This window comes from Lepidochelys olivacea (genome assembly GCF_965140295.1).
Source record: "Lepidochelys olivacea isolate rLepOli2 genome assembly, chromosome: 2".
NCBI lineage: Eukaryota > Metazoa > Chordata > Testudines > Cheloniidae > Lepidochelys > Lepidochelys olivacea.
In genome coordinates this window covers 193,059,914-193,076,655 of record NC_140412.1, presented here as the reverse complement: position 1 = coordinate 193,076,655, position 16,742 = coordinate 193,059,914, and the positions used below count along the sequence as shown (strand labels likewise).

The window sequence follows — 16,742 nt, the reverse complement described above, 5'->3', positions numbered from 1 at the left end:
TCCCAATGGGATCCAAACCCCAAATAAATCCGTTTTACTCTGTATAAAGTTTATACAGAGTAAACTCATAAATTGTCCACCCTCTATACCACTATCCCTCTATTGGGGGGGGAAGAATAGCTCAGTGGTTTGCGCATTGGCCTGCTAAATCCAGGGTTGTGAGTTCAACCCTTGAGAGGGCCATTTAGGGATCGGGGGCAAAAATTGGGCATTTGGTCCTGCTTTGAGCAGGGGGTTGGACTAGATGACCTCCTGAGGTCCCTTCTTAACCCTGATATTCTATGAAATCACTGATAAAGAGATATGCAATTCAATAAGGATAAGTGCAGGGTCCTGCACTTAGGATGGAAGAATCCAATGCACCGCTACAGACTAGGGACCGAATGGCTAGGCAGCAGTTCTGCGGAAAAGGACCTAGGGGTGACAGTGGACGAGAAGCTGGATATGAGTCAGCAGTGTGCCCTTGTTGCCAAGAAGGCCAATGGCATTTTGGGATGTATAAGTAGGGGCATAGTGAGCAGATCGAGGGACATGATCGTTCCCCTCTATTCGACATTGGTGAGGCCTCATCTGGAGTACTGTGTCCAGTTTTGGGCCCCACACTACAAGAAGGATGTGGATAAATTGGAGAGAGTCCAGCGAAGGGTAACAAAAATGATTAGGGGTCTAGAACACATGACTTATGAGGAGAGGCTGAAGGAGCTGGGATTGTTTAGCCTGCAGAAGAGAAGAATGAGGGGGGATTTGATAGCTGCTTTCAACTACCTGAAAGGGGGTTCCAAAGAGGATGGCTCTAGACTGTTCTCAATGGTAGCAGATGACAGAACGAGGAGTAATGGTCTCAAGTTGCAGTGGGGGAGGTTTAGATTGGATATTAGGAAAAACTTTTTCACTAAGAGGGTGGTGAAACACTGGAATGCGTTACCTAGGGAGGTGGTAGAATCTCCTTCCTTAGAGGTTTTTAAGGTCAGGCTTGAGAAAGCTCTGGCTGGGATGATTTAACTGGGAATTAGTCCTGCTTCGAGCAGGGGGTTGGACTAGATGACCTTCTGGGGTCCCTTCCAACCCTGATATTCTATGATTCTATGATTCTATGCACAGGTGTTTGCTCCCCCCCCCCCCGGTATTAATCACTTACTCTGGGTTAATTAATAAACAAAAGTGATTTTATTATATATAAAAAGTAGGATTTAAGTGGTTTCAAGTAATAACAGACAGAACAAAGTAAGTTACCAAGCAAAATAAAAGAAAACACGCAAGTCTAAGCCTAATACATTTAAGAAACTGAATACAGGTAAATCTCACCCTCAGAGATGTTCCAATAAGCTTCTTTCACAGAATAGACTCCTTCTTAGTCTGGGCCCAATCCTTTCCCCGGTACAGTTCTTGTTAGTTGCAGCTCAGGTGGTAACTAGGGGATTTCTCATAACTGGCAGCCCCCTTTGTTCTGTTCCACCCCCTTTTATAGCTTTGGCACAAGGCGGGAATCTTTTGTCTCTCTGGGTCCCCACCCCTCCTTCTAAATGGAAAAGCACCAGGTTTAAGATGGATTCCAGTACCAGGTGACATGGTCACTTGTCCCTGTGAGGCCCCAAGCCTCCGTTCTTTCTGGCCTGACTTACAGGGACACAGGAAGGCTTACAAGTAAACAGAGCCATTTACAACTAATTCTTCTAGTTAATGGGAGCCATCAAGATCCTAAGCCACCATTAATGGCCCACACTTTGTATAATTACAATAGGACCTCAGAGTAATACTTCATATTTCTAGTTTTAGGTACAAGAATGATAGTCATACAAATAGAATGAACACACTCAGTAGATTGTAAGCTTTTTAATGGTACCTTACAAGAGACCTTTTGCATAAAGCATATTCAGGTTACATCCTGTTCACACTCATAAGCATATTTCCATAAAACATATGGAGTGCAAGTCACAGGCGGGACTGAGACATGGAGGTCACCCAGCAGGACCAGTTGCTGAGCTAAGAATAGAACACAGGTTTCTTGAGTCCTAGTCTAGTGCTCTCGTCACTACCCCACACTGCATCCCTAAAGAAAGAATGAAGTTACTTTAGGAACTAAGAGTTATATCATTCACCATTTAAAAAAATAATGAGAAATGCAAAAATAAAAAATCCGAATAAATGTATGTATCGGTATAATTGCTTAAAAATGTGTGTAGCGATTGTGTATCCTCCTGGTTAGCAAAGAGAAGTACCAAATTTAGTGTAAAGGCTATCCTGAGTTGCAAAGCAACATGTAATGGTTACCAACCAAGTAAATGAACCTTTCTTTAAATACAGTTGCAAACCCAGATTAAAATCAATTATTTAAATTAAGGTTTCCTCCTTGATGATTTTAGATAATGATTAAAATTGGTGACTTAAATCACTTTTATTTCAATCAATACTCCCTGTTTTGTCCTTAAGGGAGTCTTCTGCCTCACACTGGAGCAGGATCCTTGTGGGGAGCCAGGACAGGGGGAACCCTCTATGAAGGAACTGAGCTGCCTGTAATATTTTCCAAATATTATATGTTCCATCCACTAGTTTTATTGTTCCTGAGGTGTTTGCTGTATGATTACTTATGGGTAAATTTAGGCATGGGTTAGTTTGCATGTAGACAGGAAAGTGGGCAAACATTGCTGGTAGCTACACATTCACTGATACTTAGAGACAATACAGGTGTTGATCCCTTTAAAGATTACCTCTGACATGCTGGGTTCCACATGACACAGAGGCAGGGGAATTCCATTCAGATGCTGAAACAAAGAACTTTAGAGTGGGTAAAAACATGAGCCCCTGAAAATGAGGAGAAAGAGAGGCAGAGATTGCAGGGCTACAGAATGTCCACCCAGTCCCGAAGGTAGGAGTGTTTGGATATATAGGCCTGCCTGCACTTTAGGTAAGACAGAAGCATGCAGACTGTTCTATTAAACCCTTTTTCTTATTATGCTGTGTTCCTGCAGATAAGATTAAACAATACTTTGTTCTGAAAAGGCTGTTTGGGTCCCTATTTCACACACAAGTCAGAGTTCCTCAAGGGGAGTCTTGCAGGGCAGCAAAATACAGTTGGGCCTGCTGAACAATCAGGATTGGTACACAAGGTGCTATACCCCAGCACCTTGTCTGAGAAGGGGAGAATCGTGGGATTCCACTCCAGAGACGGGAAGGCAAGAGGTCTTGCATACTGAGAGGGGTCGAATGTGCAGATATATCTGAACCGTGACACCCTCTACTAGCAAAAACTTTGGAAACTAATATAATCCTGCATGATGCCACTTTACAGCAGCAGCAAATGCTGAATTTAGGTAACATGCAGGAAAAATTCGTTGGAGAAAGTACGTCAAAGTGACAGTCTTCATCCCAACTGTGCAACAGTCTACAGACATCCGTGTCGGGAAATATTCTGGGCAATCACATTGGAAAGCCATAAATAGTTGTCAAGAAAACAACACGTGAACTAACACAGAAATGCCTGACTTTTTCCTAGGGCCTTTGTCATCATTAAATATATATTAAATATGTTCCTGCTCTTAGTATGAGAGTGATTTTCTAACCCGCTGTTAAATCTCTTCCAGGGCAGCAAAGGACCAAAGGGCACCATAGCCATGGCTGTATGTAATCATCTCATTTCTAAAACCTAAGTGCACGCTGCATGTAGTTAAGTTTCATGTTTTTCCATTTAAGAAGCATTGACTATACAGAGTTTGCTACTAGCCATTGAAGGAAAGCTTCCTTCATGTACTTGTTGCAGTAAAACAATTACAGCCCTGTGTGAAATAAATAACCAAGGACTTAGAAACAATTTTTTAATATGGATTTAAACCAGGCAAAAGTTTTGCAAACAATTAAAACATTAAAACTCTTTTCTCAGTTTTGTGATTTGGACTAGTTTACAGAACCTCAAAAGGGACTTCGGGCTAGACCCTGCCCTCTTATATGGGTGTGCTAGAGTGAGGAAAGAGGGCAAAAGAAGCCTTGACCCAAGCACACACACTTCCAGGGTAAACAGCAAAGTAACTTGGGAGAAGGGAAATGCAAATTTGCCCCTCCCTTTGCATTTCCTTCCCCCAGGTACTGGCTAGGAAAACAACCTCACACATATTATCCCTCAAAGCCCTTTGAAGTTCCTAATACTTTTCAGAGATTGCACTAGTCAGTCTCCTGAAGCAGTTACATACAATTCCACAACAACACATACGCAATTACATTTTTAATACAATGGACCCTCAAATTATTAAACTTAAATCAATAATGTTTATCTTAATTCCATAAGCTTTGTCCAGGTTATTGCAGGTCTGTCATATGCCTGCTAGCTAAGGCACATGTCCAACTCAGGCAAGATCACTCAGCAGTCAATAGCATGAGCTAACTAGGGGGCACCTGCTGCTCCTTTTCCAACGTGCAGAAATATGCCCCTCACAGAATAGTGCTCTCCTCATCTTGTAGAATCCTGCCGAGACTATCAGGTTTTCCCCTGGCACCCTCTCCACTCCTCCAGCAGCACTGGCCAGGCCAACTACTGTCCCATGATCTTCTAGATCTTAATGCACAGATACATTACACAAAATGAACAGTTCAGAAAGTATCTACTTCATACATTTGAGAAAGGTTAAGTGTCCAATGAAACGTAGGAAACTTCTACTATAGCGTTAGGGTAAGATCCTGCTTTCAAGTACACCAGTGTACATCCTGAGTAACTGTACAGACTGTAAGGTTGTTACTTTGGATTTATGCAGGATTAAGTGAGCTCAGGACTTGGCATCTGATCCAGTTCCCACGGGAGTCATTGGAAAGAGTCCCATGGATTTTCCCGTGGGAGCTGACTCTGGCTCTTGGCCCTTAACCATCTTTTCATTTCCCCCCCCCACAGCCTTGTGGACTTGTTAATTTCACACGAGAAAACTGCCGTAAGTACTGGGTTTATTTCTTTTCCCCTGTTGGAATTTGCATAGCCACAGTTTTTAAATGGAAACATAGTGGGCAACTCAATGGCTCAGGGGATGGATCTGAGGCTTTGAGGTCTCTAGGTGGGTGGTATCAGTCTGACACAAGCTGGTAGTGACTGCAAGTTGTTACCTCTTGTGGCTATTCAGGAATGTATGAGAAACAAGTCTGTACTCCCCGTTTATTTTTTCTGCATCTGAATCATTCACCACGGCTCACAGTCCTTGTTAATGAGCACCTTTGTTGGCAGACTCAGCACAGGGGCCATGGACTGAAGAGGATGTGGAAAGTGAGTTACCATCTCCCGCATAGAGCTAACCCTTCCAGGTACAGGCTGAGTCACCTTGATGGATAGTTCAGGGAACCTTGCACTGCCTCTGCCTGTGCTGTACCCATCCTGTGGATAAATACAAGGCATTAGCCTCCAGGGTTACCTTGCACTTGCATGTACGATGCTCATTTTAACAATATAAATGAGAGACACACACACAGTCAGTATAGATTTCAGCCCATCTGTTTTACATTTGATAACACTGTCAGACTCATCAGGGAAAAAGTAAAGCTATAGAAATGTATCATTTCAACTACGCCTTTGAAGGAGAAAAAAATATACATAGATTCATAGATATTAAGGTCAGAAGGGACCATTATGATCATCTAGTCTGACCTCCTGCACAATGCAGGCCACAGAATCTCACCCACCCACTCCTGCAAAAAACCTCTCACCTATGTCTGAGCTACTGAAGTCTTCAAATCATGGTTTAAAGACTTTAAGGTACAGAAATTCCTCCAGCAAGTGACCCATGCCCCATGCTACAGAGAAAGGCGAAAAACCCCCAGGGCCTCTTCCAATCTGCCCTGGAGGAAAATTCCTTCCTGACCCCAAATATGGCGATCAGCTGAACCCTAAGCATGTGGGCAAGATTCACCAGCCAGATACCCAGGAAAGAATTCTCTGTAGTAACTCAGATCCCACCCCATCTAACATCCCATCACAGGCCATTGGGCCTATTTACCATGAATAGTTAAAGATCAATTAATTGCCAAAATCATGTTATCCCATCATACCATCTCCTCCATAAACTTATCGAGTTTAATCTTGAAGCCAGATAGGTCTTTTGCCCCCACTGCTTCCCTTGGAAGGCTGTTCCAGAACTTCACTCCTCTGATGGTTAGAAACCTTCGTCTAATTTCAAGTCTAAACTTCCCGATGGCCAGTTTATATCCATTTGTTCTTGTGTCCACATTGGTACTGAGCTTAAATAATTCCTCTCCCTCCCTGGTATTTATACCTCTGACATATTTATAGAGAGCAATCATATCTCCCCTCAGCCTTCTTTTGGTTAGGCTAAACAAGCTAAGCTCCTTGAGTCTCCTTTCATAAGGCAGGTTTTACATTCCTCGGATCATCCTAGTGGCCCTTCTCTGTACCTGTTCCAGTTTGAATTCATCCTTCTTAAACATGGGAGACCAGAACTGCATACAGTATTCCAGGTGAGGTCTTACCAGTGCCTTGTATAACGGTACTAAAACCTCCTTATCCCTACTGGAAATACCTCTCCTGATGCATCCCAAGACTGCATTAGCTTTTTTCACGACCATATCACATTGGCGACTCATAGTCATCCTGTGGTCAACCGATACTCTTCTTCTCCTCCGTTACTTCTAATTGATGCGTCCCCAGCTTATAACTAAAATTCTTGTTTTTAATCCCTAAATGCATGACCTTACACTTCTCACTATTCAATTTCAGCCTATTACTATTACTCCAGTTTACAAGGTCATCCAGATCCTCCTGTATGATATCCCGGTCTCTCTCTAAATTGGCAATACCTCCCAGCTTTGTATCATCCGCAAACTTTATTAGCACACTCCCACTTTTTGTGCCAAGGTCAGTAATAAAAGATTAAATAAGATTGGTCCCAAAACCGATCCCTGAGGAACTCCACTGGTAACCTCCCTCCAGCCTGATAGTTCACCTTTCAGTATGACCCGCTGTAGTCTCCCCTTTAACCAATTCCTTATCCACCTTTCAATTTTCATATTGATCCCCATCTTTTCCAATTTAACTAATAATTCCCCATGTGGCACGGTATCAAATGCCTTACTGAAATCTAGGTAAATTAGATCCACTGCGTTTCCTTTGTCTAAAAAATCTGTTACTTTCTCAAAGAAGAAGATCAGGTTGGTTTGGCACAATCTACCTTTTGTAAAAACATGTTGTATTTTGTCCCATTTACCATTGACCTCAATGTCCTTAATTACTTTCTCCTTCAAAATTTTGTCCCAGACCTTGCATACTACAGATGTCAAACTAACAAGCCTGTAGTTACCTAGATCACTTTTTTCCCCTTTCTTAAAAATAGGAACTATGTCAGCAATTCTCCAGTCTTATGGTACAACCCCTGAGTTTACAGATTCATTAAAAATTCTTGCTAATGGGCTTGCAATTTCATGTGCCAATTCCTTTAATATTCTTGGATGAAGATTATCTGAGCCCCCCGATTTAGTCCCATTAAGCTGTTCGAGTTTCGCTTCTACCTCAGATATTGTAATATCTACCTCCATATCCTCATTCCCATTTGTCATGCTACTATTATCCCCAAGATCCTCATTAGCCTCATTAAAGACTGAGGCAAAGTATTTGCTTAGATATTGGGCCATGCCTAGATTATCCTTACCCTCCACTCCATCCTCAGTGTTTAGCAATCCCACTTCTTCTTTCTTTGTTTTTTTCTTATTTATATGGCTATAGAACCTTTTACTATTGGTTTTAATTCCCTTTGCAAGGTCCAACTCTATTTGACTTTTAGCCTTTCTCACTTTATCCCTACATGTTCTGACCTCAATAAGGTAGCTTTCCTTGCTGATCCCTCCCATCTTCCACTCTCTGTATTCTTTCTGCTTTTTCTTAATCACCTCTCCAAAATGCTTGCCCATCCCGCTTGGTCTACAACTCCTGCTTATGAATTTTTCCCCTTTCTTGGGATGCAGGCTTCCGATAGCTTCTGCAGCTTTGACTTGAAGTAATCCCAGACCCCTCTGCCTTTAGATCCATAAGTTCTTCAGTCCAATCCAATTCCCTAACTAATTTTCTTAATTTTTGAAAGTCAGCCCTTTTGAAATCAAAAACCCTAGTCGCAGATTTATTTTTGTTTATCCTTCCGTTCAGTTTGAACTGAATTAGCTCATGATCACTTGAACCAAGGTTGTCCCCTACAACCATTTCTTCTATGTGGTCCTCACTACTCACCGAAACCAAATCTACAATGACATCCCCTCTTGACGGTTCAGCAACTACTTGATGAAGGAATCCATTAGCTATCGCATCTAGGAAAATCTGAGCCCTATTATTATTACTAGCACTCGTCCTCCAGTCTATATCTGGGAAGTTAAAGTTTCACGCAGTTTCCATTAGTATTTACTTCATTAAAAACATTAAAGAGGGCTCTGGATCCATATCTATATCAGATCCCGGTGGTCTATAGCACACCCCAAGCACTATCTCAGAGGAGGCTCTAGTAGTTTTCTTCCCCAATGTGATTTACCCAGACGGACTCTGTCTTATCCATTCCATCGCTTCTTATTTCTTTACAGTCTACCTCATCATTGATATACAATGCTACTCCACCACCTTTACCTTTATTTCTGTCTTTCCTGAACAGCACATACCCCTCAATACCTGTAGTCCAGTCATGACTACTATTCCACCATGTTTCTGTTATCCCTATAATATCTGGTTTCACTTCCTGCACCAGTAGCTCTAGTTCCTCCATTTTGTTACCTAGGCTCCTCGCATTGGTGTACAAACATCTTAATTTTTGCTGTTTGGCCTCGCTCACATTCTTTACCCGATTAGGCAGAGACATTCTACAGCCAGTATGACCTATTAGACTGGTATCCACACTGCCCTTCCTCCTTATGTCCATTCTCCTACCCACAGCTCTATCCTTTCTTACTTTGATTTCTTCCCTCTCAATGCTAAAATCCGGTTTGGAAATTACTTGGACATCTCCCAACCATCTCCCCCAAATTCTCTTAATCAGTTGTGCCAGCCTCCATCCTAGAAGACTATTTCCTTCCCTACTCAGGTGAAGTCCATCCCGAGAGAACTGTCCTCTGACCATGAATGCCTCCCAGTGGCCATACATCCCAAAGCCCTCCTTATAGCACCACTGCCTGAGCCCCCTGTTGATAGTCATAATCTTGTCACACCTTTGCTGCCCTTCTCTAGGAACAGTCAGAATCCCACTGAAGATCACCTGAGCCTAGATTTCCTTCAGTGTCTTCCCCAGCCTGGCATAGTCTCCCTTGATACATTCCAGCGAGAATCTACCGGTATCATTTGTTCCCACATGAAGGACGATCGGTGGATTCTTTCCCTCTCCTTTTAGGATCCTCTTCAACCTCAGGTCCACATCCCGTATCTTAGCACCTGGAAGACAGCACACCCTTCTATTCTCTGGATCAGCTCTGGTTACAGGCCTGTCCATTCTTTTCAGTAAGGAGTCCTCGATCACATAGACCTGCCTTTTCCTGGTGACAGTGCGATTCTCCAGTCTACCCCCTGTTCCCTCTGGCTGAAAGTTCTTTCCATTCCTATTCTCCATTGTAATCCTCTTCAACCCATCCTGTACCCTCCTGGGGCTCATATTTGTTGTAGTCACCATTGACTCTTCCCCTTTTCCTATAGGACTAGCTGCTCTTCTCTTCTTCCTTGCCCTTCCACCTTCAGTGACCACCTGCTGAGCCCCTTCTTCATTTTCCAACTCTGCAAACCTGTTCTTGAGCTCTATTTCTCCTTCACTAGCCCGTCTTTTCCTCTGCCTGGTTCTCTGTCACATGCTTCCACTGTCCATTTTCTTCACCCAGCAGTCTCCCCTCAGAGTTCTTCAGTCCTGCTTCCATATGCAAGTCTGAGCTTTTCCCTTCAGCTGCCTCATGTCTTTGCTCCATAATCCACTCGAACCCCCTTCTAAACTCAACCAGACTTTCCACCTGCATCTCCAATCCTTGGATCTTTTCTTCCATCAGTTCTATCAGATGGCACTTCATGCAGATGAAACTGTTTCCAGGTACCCCCTCCAGGATCATGTACATACCGCAGCTTCCACATCCAGTCATCTTCATTGTGTCTTCCACTACGTGATCTCCCTTAATTGGCTCCCATTAATATTTCCTTCCTCTTTGTCTCTCTCTCATTTGGGCTAACCTGCTCTCCAAAGCACCTTGCCCAAGTAACTCAACTGGGTACTGAGGAACTCTGTGCTGGAGAGGGGAAAGTACCTTCCTATCACCTGCCCCTCAGCCATGGAGCCCCCACCCTCCTCTGCAATAGAGCACCACGCAACCTCCACACCTCTGGGCTCTGGGCCATGTAGGAGGTAAATATCCTAAGCATGGCCTTCTTAAATTCTACTCAGCAGACCTGCAGTTTGACTGATGTAGGGTCCTTTGCACCAGTGGATAGGAGAAGAGAAGGTACAATTTCCCCCTTGATGACAGAAGCAGATAATATAGATTCTGGAGCTAATTCAAAGGTTCAAGCAGCTTTGAATCAGGCTCTTTATTCAAAGCAAGAGTATCACACAGAATCATAGAAATATAGGGCTGGAAGAGACCTCAAGAAGTCATCAAGTCCAGCCTGCTGTGCTGCAGCAGGACCAAGTAAACCTAGAGCATCCCTGAGCAGCTTGTCCAGTTTGTTTTTAAAAGCTTCCAATGATGGGGGCTCTATGACCTCAGTTGGAAGCCTATTCCAGAGAGTAACTATGCTGATATGTAAAAAGTTTTTCCTAATATCTAACCTAAATCTCCCTTCCTGTAGATTAGGCCCATTACTTGTCACCTTCAGTGGACATGGAGAACAATTGATCATGGTTCTCTGTATAACAGCCCTTAACAGATTGGAAGACTGTTCTCAGGTTCCCCTCTCAGTCTTCTTTTCTCAAGACTAACTATGCCCAGTTTTTAAAACTTTTCCTCACAGGGCAGGTTTTCTAAGCTTTTTATCATTTTTGTTGCTCTTCTCTGGGCTCTTTCCAATTTGGCCACATCTTTCTCAGCTAAATTGTGGCACCCAGAATTGGACACAGTACTCCAGCTGGGGCCTCAGCAGTGCCAAATAAAGCGGGACAATTACCTCCTGTGTCTTACATACAACACTCCTGTTAATACACTTCAGAATCATATTAGTCTTTTTGCAGCTGTGTCACGTTGATGACACATTCATAGATTCATAGATATTTAGGTCAGAAGGGACCATTATGATCATCTAGTCTGACCTCCTGCACAAGGCAGGCCACAGTCTGTAGTCCACTGTAACCCCCAGGTTCCTCTCCAGCAGTACTACCATCTCGATATTTACTCCCCATTTTGTAGCTGTGCATTTGATTCCCCCCCCGCCAACTGTAGTACTTTGCATTTGTCTTTATTGAATTTCATCTTGCTGATTTCATACTAACTCTCTAATTTGTCAAGGTCATTTTGAATTTTAAACCTGTCCTCCAAAGTGCTTGCAGCCCCTTCCAGCCTGTTGTCATGTACAAATTTTATAAGCATACACTCTACTCCATTATTCCAAGTCAATAATGAAAATATTAAATAGCTCTGGACTGACCCTTGCAGGATGCCTAGATATGTCCTCCCAAAGTGACAGCAAACCACTGATAACTATTCTTTGAATTTGGTCCTTCAACCAGTTGTGCACCCACCTTATAGTAATTTCATGCCACTGTATGAATGGATACAATCTAATCAAGGTAACGGTAAAATAAAATAATTCTCTTTTTTTTTCTCTCCCGTCGCTCCCTTCTAGCTTGCTTATCAGGTAAATAGCTCTATCCTCTTTCTTCCTTAGACTGTAGAAACAATGACAACATTGGTTTATGGATACCCTTTCACACAGTATGTTTATTTCAAGGTACAGCCAAATGTCCAGTATATCCAACTGAATTGGTGTTTGCCCTCAATATGTCTGAAGATGTTACCCCAGCAGCATTTGAAAGAATGAGGGATATTGTGATCTCTTTGCTGCGGGTCATCAAGCTCAGCGAAAGCAACTGTCCGACTGGTGCCCGCATCTCCATAGTTTCATACAATACCAACACAAGGTACCTCATCCGATTCTCGGAATTCCAGAGGAATGACTTGCTGCTGGAAGCAGTCCAGAGAATACCGCTGGAGAGGTCCTCGGGCAGATGCAATATTGGAATGGCCATGAGATTCATTGCAAGGAATGTGTTCAAGCAGGTTCGTCAGGGTGTTCTCATAAGAAAAGTTGCCATATTTTTCACCAGTGGCCCATCACAGGATGCTACCTCCATCAACACAGCAGTGCTGGAGTTTGGTGCCCTGGATATCACTCCTGTTGTGATTGCCTTCAGTGAAGTCCCTAATATCAGACGTGCCTTCTCGGTAAGCTGGCTGCCTACAGCAAATGGGAAATCTCAGTGAGAAGTGATCATCCTTTTGATTAACAGTTACTTTGCTAATTCATGAGAATATTTATGCACTCAAGTTAATAACTTATAAAAGGAAGGTTTAGATCAGGGGTTCTCAAACTTCATTGCGCCGCTTGGGTCCCGAGCCCCAGCAAGTCTAAGCCAGCCATGGTGACCCCATTAAAATGGGGTCCTGACCCACTTTGGAGTCCCGATCCACAGTTTGAGAACCTCTGGTTTAGATCATAACAGCTTTTAAGAAGGGAATTGTCAAGGTTCCTCCTCCACTCTGAACTCTAGGGTACAGATGTGGGGACCTGCATGAAAAACCTCCTAAGCTTATCTTTACCAGCTTAGGTCAAAACTTCCCCAAGGTACAAAATATTCCACCCGTTGTCCTTGGACTGGCTGCTACCACCACCAAACTGGTTACTGGGGAAGAGCTGTTTGGACGCGTCCTTCCCCCCAAAATACTTCCCAAAACCTTGCACCCCACTTCCTGGACAAGGTTTGGTAAAAAGCCTCACCAATTTGCCTAGGTGACTACAGACCCAGACCCTTGGATCTTAAGAACAATGAACAATCCTCCCAACACTTGCACCCCCCCTTTCCTGGGAAATGTTGGATAAAAAGCCTCACCAATTTGCATAGGTGACCACAGACCCAAACCCTTGGATCTGAGAACAATGAAAAAGCATTCAGTTTCTTACAAGAAGACTTTTAATAAAAATAGAAGTAAATAGAAATAAAGAAATCCCCCCTGTAAAATCAGGATGGTAGATATCTTACAGGGTAATTAGATTAAAAAAACATAGAGAACCCCTCTAGGCAAAACCTTATGTTACAAAAAAGATACACAGACAGAAATAGTTATTCTATTCAGCACAATTCTTTTCTCAGCCATTTAAAGAAATCATAATCTAACACATACCTAGCTAGATTACTTACTAAAAGTTCTAAGACTCCATTCCTGGTCTATCCCTGACAAAGACCAGCATATAGACTGACACAGACCCTTTGTTTCTCTTCCTCCTCCCAGCTTTTGAAAGTATCTTGTCTCCTCATTGGTCATTTTGGTCAGGTGCCAGTGAGGTTACCTTTAGCTTCTTAACCCTTTACAGTTGAGAGGAGCTTTCCCCTGGCCAGGAGGGATTTCAAAGGGGTTTACCCTTCCCTTTATATTTATGACAGGAATATTTTAGTGACATCTGAATTAAAATTAATCCTGATTTATTTCATGACCATGAATAACAAACAACTGACTCACTTCTGTTATTGTCTGTCCTGGTGTAAATCCAGATTACACCAGGCTCATTTCACTTGCTGTGTCATAGAATGTTCCATTCTAACATTGACAATTGCTAAGCATTTGTCAGGGAACACATACAGCCTGGTTTACGTACAAACCTGGGGCCATATTTTCTGGAGAATTCAAATGCAGACAAACCACTCTATTTTCCCCAAAGAAAACTGAATTCAGTGAAACATTTTAATAAATGCATTGCCATTAGCTAAAACAAAGACGAAAGCTTTTGTCTTAAAATATGATTTTAAATTGAAGCACAGTAAATAGAAAAATAACTATTGCATACCATATGCTACCAAACCTTAAAGGAAACATTTCAGGGGTTGTTTAAAGTTTTTGGTTCTGCTCTGCAAAGAAACCCTCCACAAATGGTACCATAGGTTCCGTATTCCTTATCTGTGAATTATTTCTATATCAACTGTGCTCAGTTTTAAGTTAAATAAAAACATTTTTTCTTGTTGCCAGCCCTTCAGATCAACCTAAGATGCAAGCTGAGTTCTCTCCTCCTTCTGTATCATCAGCAATAGCAGGCTTTGAGGCTAAATGCTGCCTTAGCTACTGTCACAGTTTCAGGGTAACTGCACTTCTATCCCCACCTCTGTGGTCAACTCCAGAAATGCCAAGTTGGGTCACAGCTCTCCAGCCATCACTTTTCTCTGGGCAGGAAGCCTTGACCCATTCCCTTCTGAAGTTCTGACCAGGGGGTTTTAAAGCTGCACAGCTCCCTGCCACATACTGTTATATCCCCAGCAAGCCAATCTGCCTAATGGACAGTGCCTGCCTGTGTGTTGCTTTCTCTTCTAGGGCTATGAACAGTGTATTGCCAGCAGTTACAAGTTACCACCCAGCTCTTTCTAGGCAAGCATATTTATTTTAAAGGTAAAAGGATTCCCAAAACATATTAAAAACAAATTAAACAGATTTAAGCACACACTAACCATACCAGCAGTCTCCCACCAGTCTTATGGGGCCCTACTAGGCCAAAGTCTCAAACTCAAAGGCCAGAAGGGAACCAAGATCATCTAGTCTGATCTTCTGCACATTGCAGGCCACAGAACCCCATCCACACGTTCCTGTAGTAGGGGACCCATAACCTCTAATTGGGTTACTGAAGTCCTCAGATCATGCTTTCAAGACTTGATTTAAAGTTACAGAGAATCCACTATTTATTTATTCTTGTTCAAACCAGTAAATGACCCTGTGCCCCACCCTGCAGAGGAAGATAAAAAAAAACAACAACAGAGTCTCTGATCTGGGGAAAAATTCCTTCCCAATCCCAAACATGGCAATCAGTTAGATCCGGAGCAACTCAGGAAGACCCACCCTCCAGACACCTGAAAAAGAATTCTCTGTAGTAACTCAGAGTCCCCCCATCTAGTGTCCGATTGCCAGTTTTTGGAGATATTCGCTAATAGCAGTCGTGGATATGCCATTATAGGCAATCTCATCATACCATCCCCGTCCATAAATTTATCAAGCTCAGTCTTTAAACAAGTTAGGTTTTTTTGCCACCACTACTCTCCTTGGAAGGCTGTTCCCAAACTCCACTCCTTGGATGATTAGAAACCTTCATCTAATTTCAAGCTTAAACTTATTGATGGCCAGTTTATATCCATTTGTTCTTGTGCCAACATTGGCCCTTAACTTAAATAACTCCTCCTTCTTCCTGGTGTTTATCCTTCTGATGTATTTATAAAGAGCAATCATATCTCCCCTCAGCTTTTGTATTTGTTAGGCTAAACAAGCCAAGCTCTGTAAGTCTTGTAAGGTAGGTTCTCCCTTCCTCTGATCATCCTAGTAGCCAGTCTCTGCACCTGTTCCAATTTGAATTAATCTTTCTTAAACAAGGGAGACCAGAATTGCACACAGTGTTCCAGATGACATCTTACCAGTACTCTGTATAATGGTAATAACACTTTCCTATCTCCACTGGAAATTTCTTGCCTCATGAATCCTAGATTTGCATTAGCTTTTTTCATGGCCTCATCATGTTGGTGGTTCATAGTTATCATGTGATCGACCTATACACCCAGGTCTTTCCACGCCTCTGTTGCTTCCAGCTGATACATCCCTAGTTTATAGCAAAAACTCTTGTTAGTCCTTAAAGCTATGACACTGCACTTAGTACTATTAAATTTCATCCCATTTCCATTACTCCAGTTTTCAAGGTTGTCCAAATCTTCTTGTATGGTATTCCGGTCCTCCTCTATATTGGGAATACCTCCAACTTTGTGTCAGCTGCAGATTTTATTAGCATACTCCCACTTTTTGTGCCAAGGTCATTAATGAAAATATTAAATAAGAGTGGTCCTTGAGGAACTGCATAGTAACCTTCCTCCAGTTTGCCAGTTCACCTTTCAGTGTGACCCTCTGTAGTCTCCCCTTTAACCAGTTCCTTACCCACCTTTCAATTCTCTTATTCATCCCCCTCTTCTCCAATATAACTAATAATTTCCCATGTGGACCTGTATCAAATGCTTTACTGAAATCCAGGTATATTAGATCTACTGCATTTCCTTTTTTTAAAAAATTGGTTGTCTTCTCAAAGAAAGATCAGGTCAGTCTGGCATGATCTATCTTTTGTAAAAACATGTTGTATTTTATCCCAGTGACCATTTATCTCAATATCCTTAACTACTTTCTCTTTCAAAATTTGTTTTAAGATCTTTGTTTCATTTGTGGTCAAACTAACGGGCCTGCAGTTTCCCAGATCTTTTATTTCTTTCTTAAATATAGGTACTTGATATGTGCAATTCTCCTTTCCTAGGTTACAACCCCTGAGTCCACAGATTCATGAAAACCACTCACTATTGGGCTTGCAATTTCATGTGCCAGTTCCTTTAATATTCTTGGATAAAGATTATCCAGGCCCCCTGATTTCATCCCATTAAAATGTTTGAGTCTGGCTTCTACCTTGGATTTGGTAGTTTCTACTTCCATATCCTTGTTCCCATTAGCCACCCTGCTACTGCCCCCAACCTCCTCATTACCCTTATTAAAAACTGAGGCAAAGCATTCATTTAGGTGTTAGCCCATACCTAGAT

At 42.4% G+C, this 16,742-nt stretch overlaps 1 protein-coding gene across 1 annotated transcript in view; it reads left to right on the top strand.

The window, feature by feature from the left end:
• LOC311516775 (collagen alpha-4(VI) chain-like) overlaps positions 1–16,742 on the top strand; it is a gene marked incomplete at its 5' end in the record, with an annotated part of 111,336 nt that overhangs the window by 79,833 nt on the left and 14,761 nt on the right. The window contains 5 exon segments of the mRNA XM_084621113.1: positions 3,582–3,617; positions 4,877–4,913; positions 5,201–5,239; positions 11,768–11,779; positions 11,873–12,366. Coding sequence (XP_084477239.1) covers positions 3,582–3,617; positions 4,877–4,913; positions 5,201–5,239; positions 11,768–11,779; positions 11,873–12,366 — 618 coding nt within the window.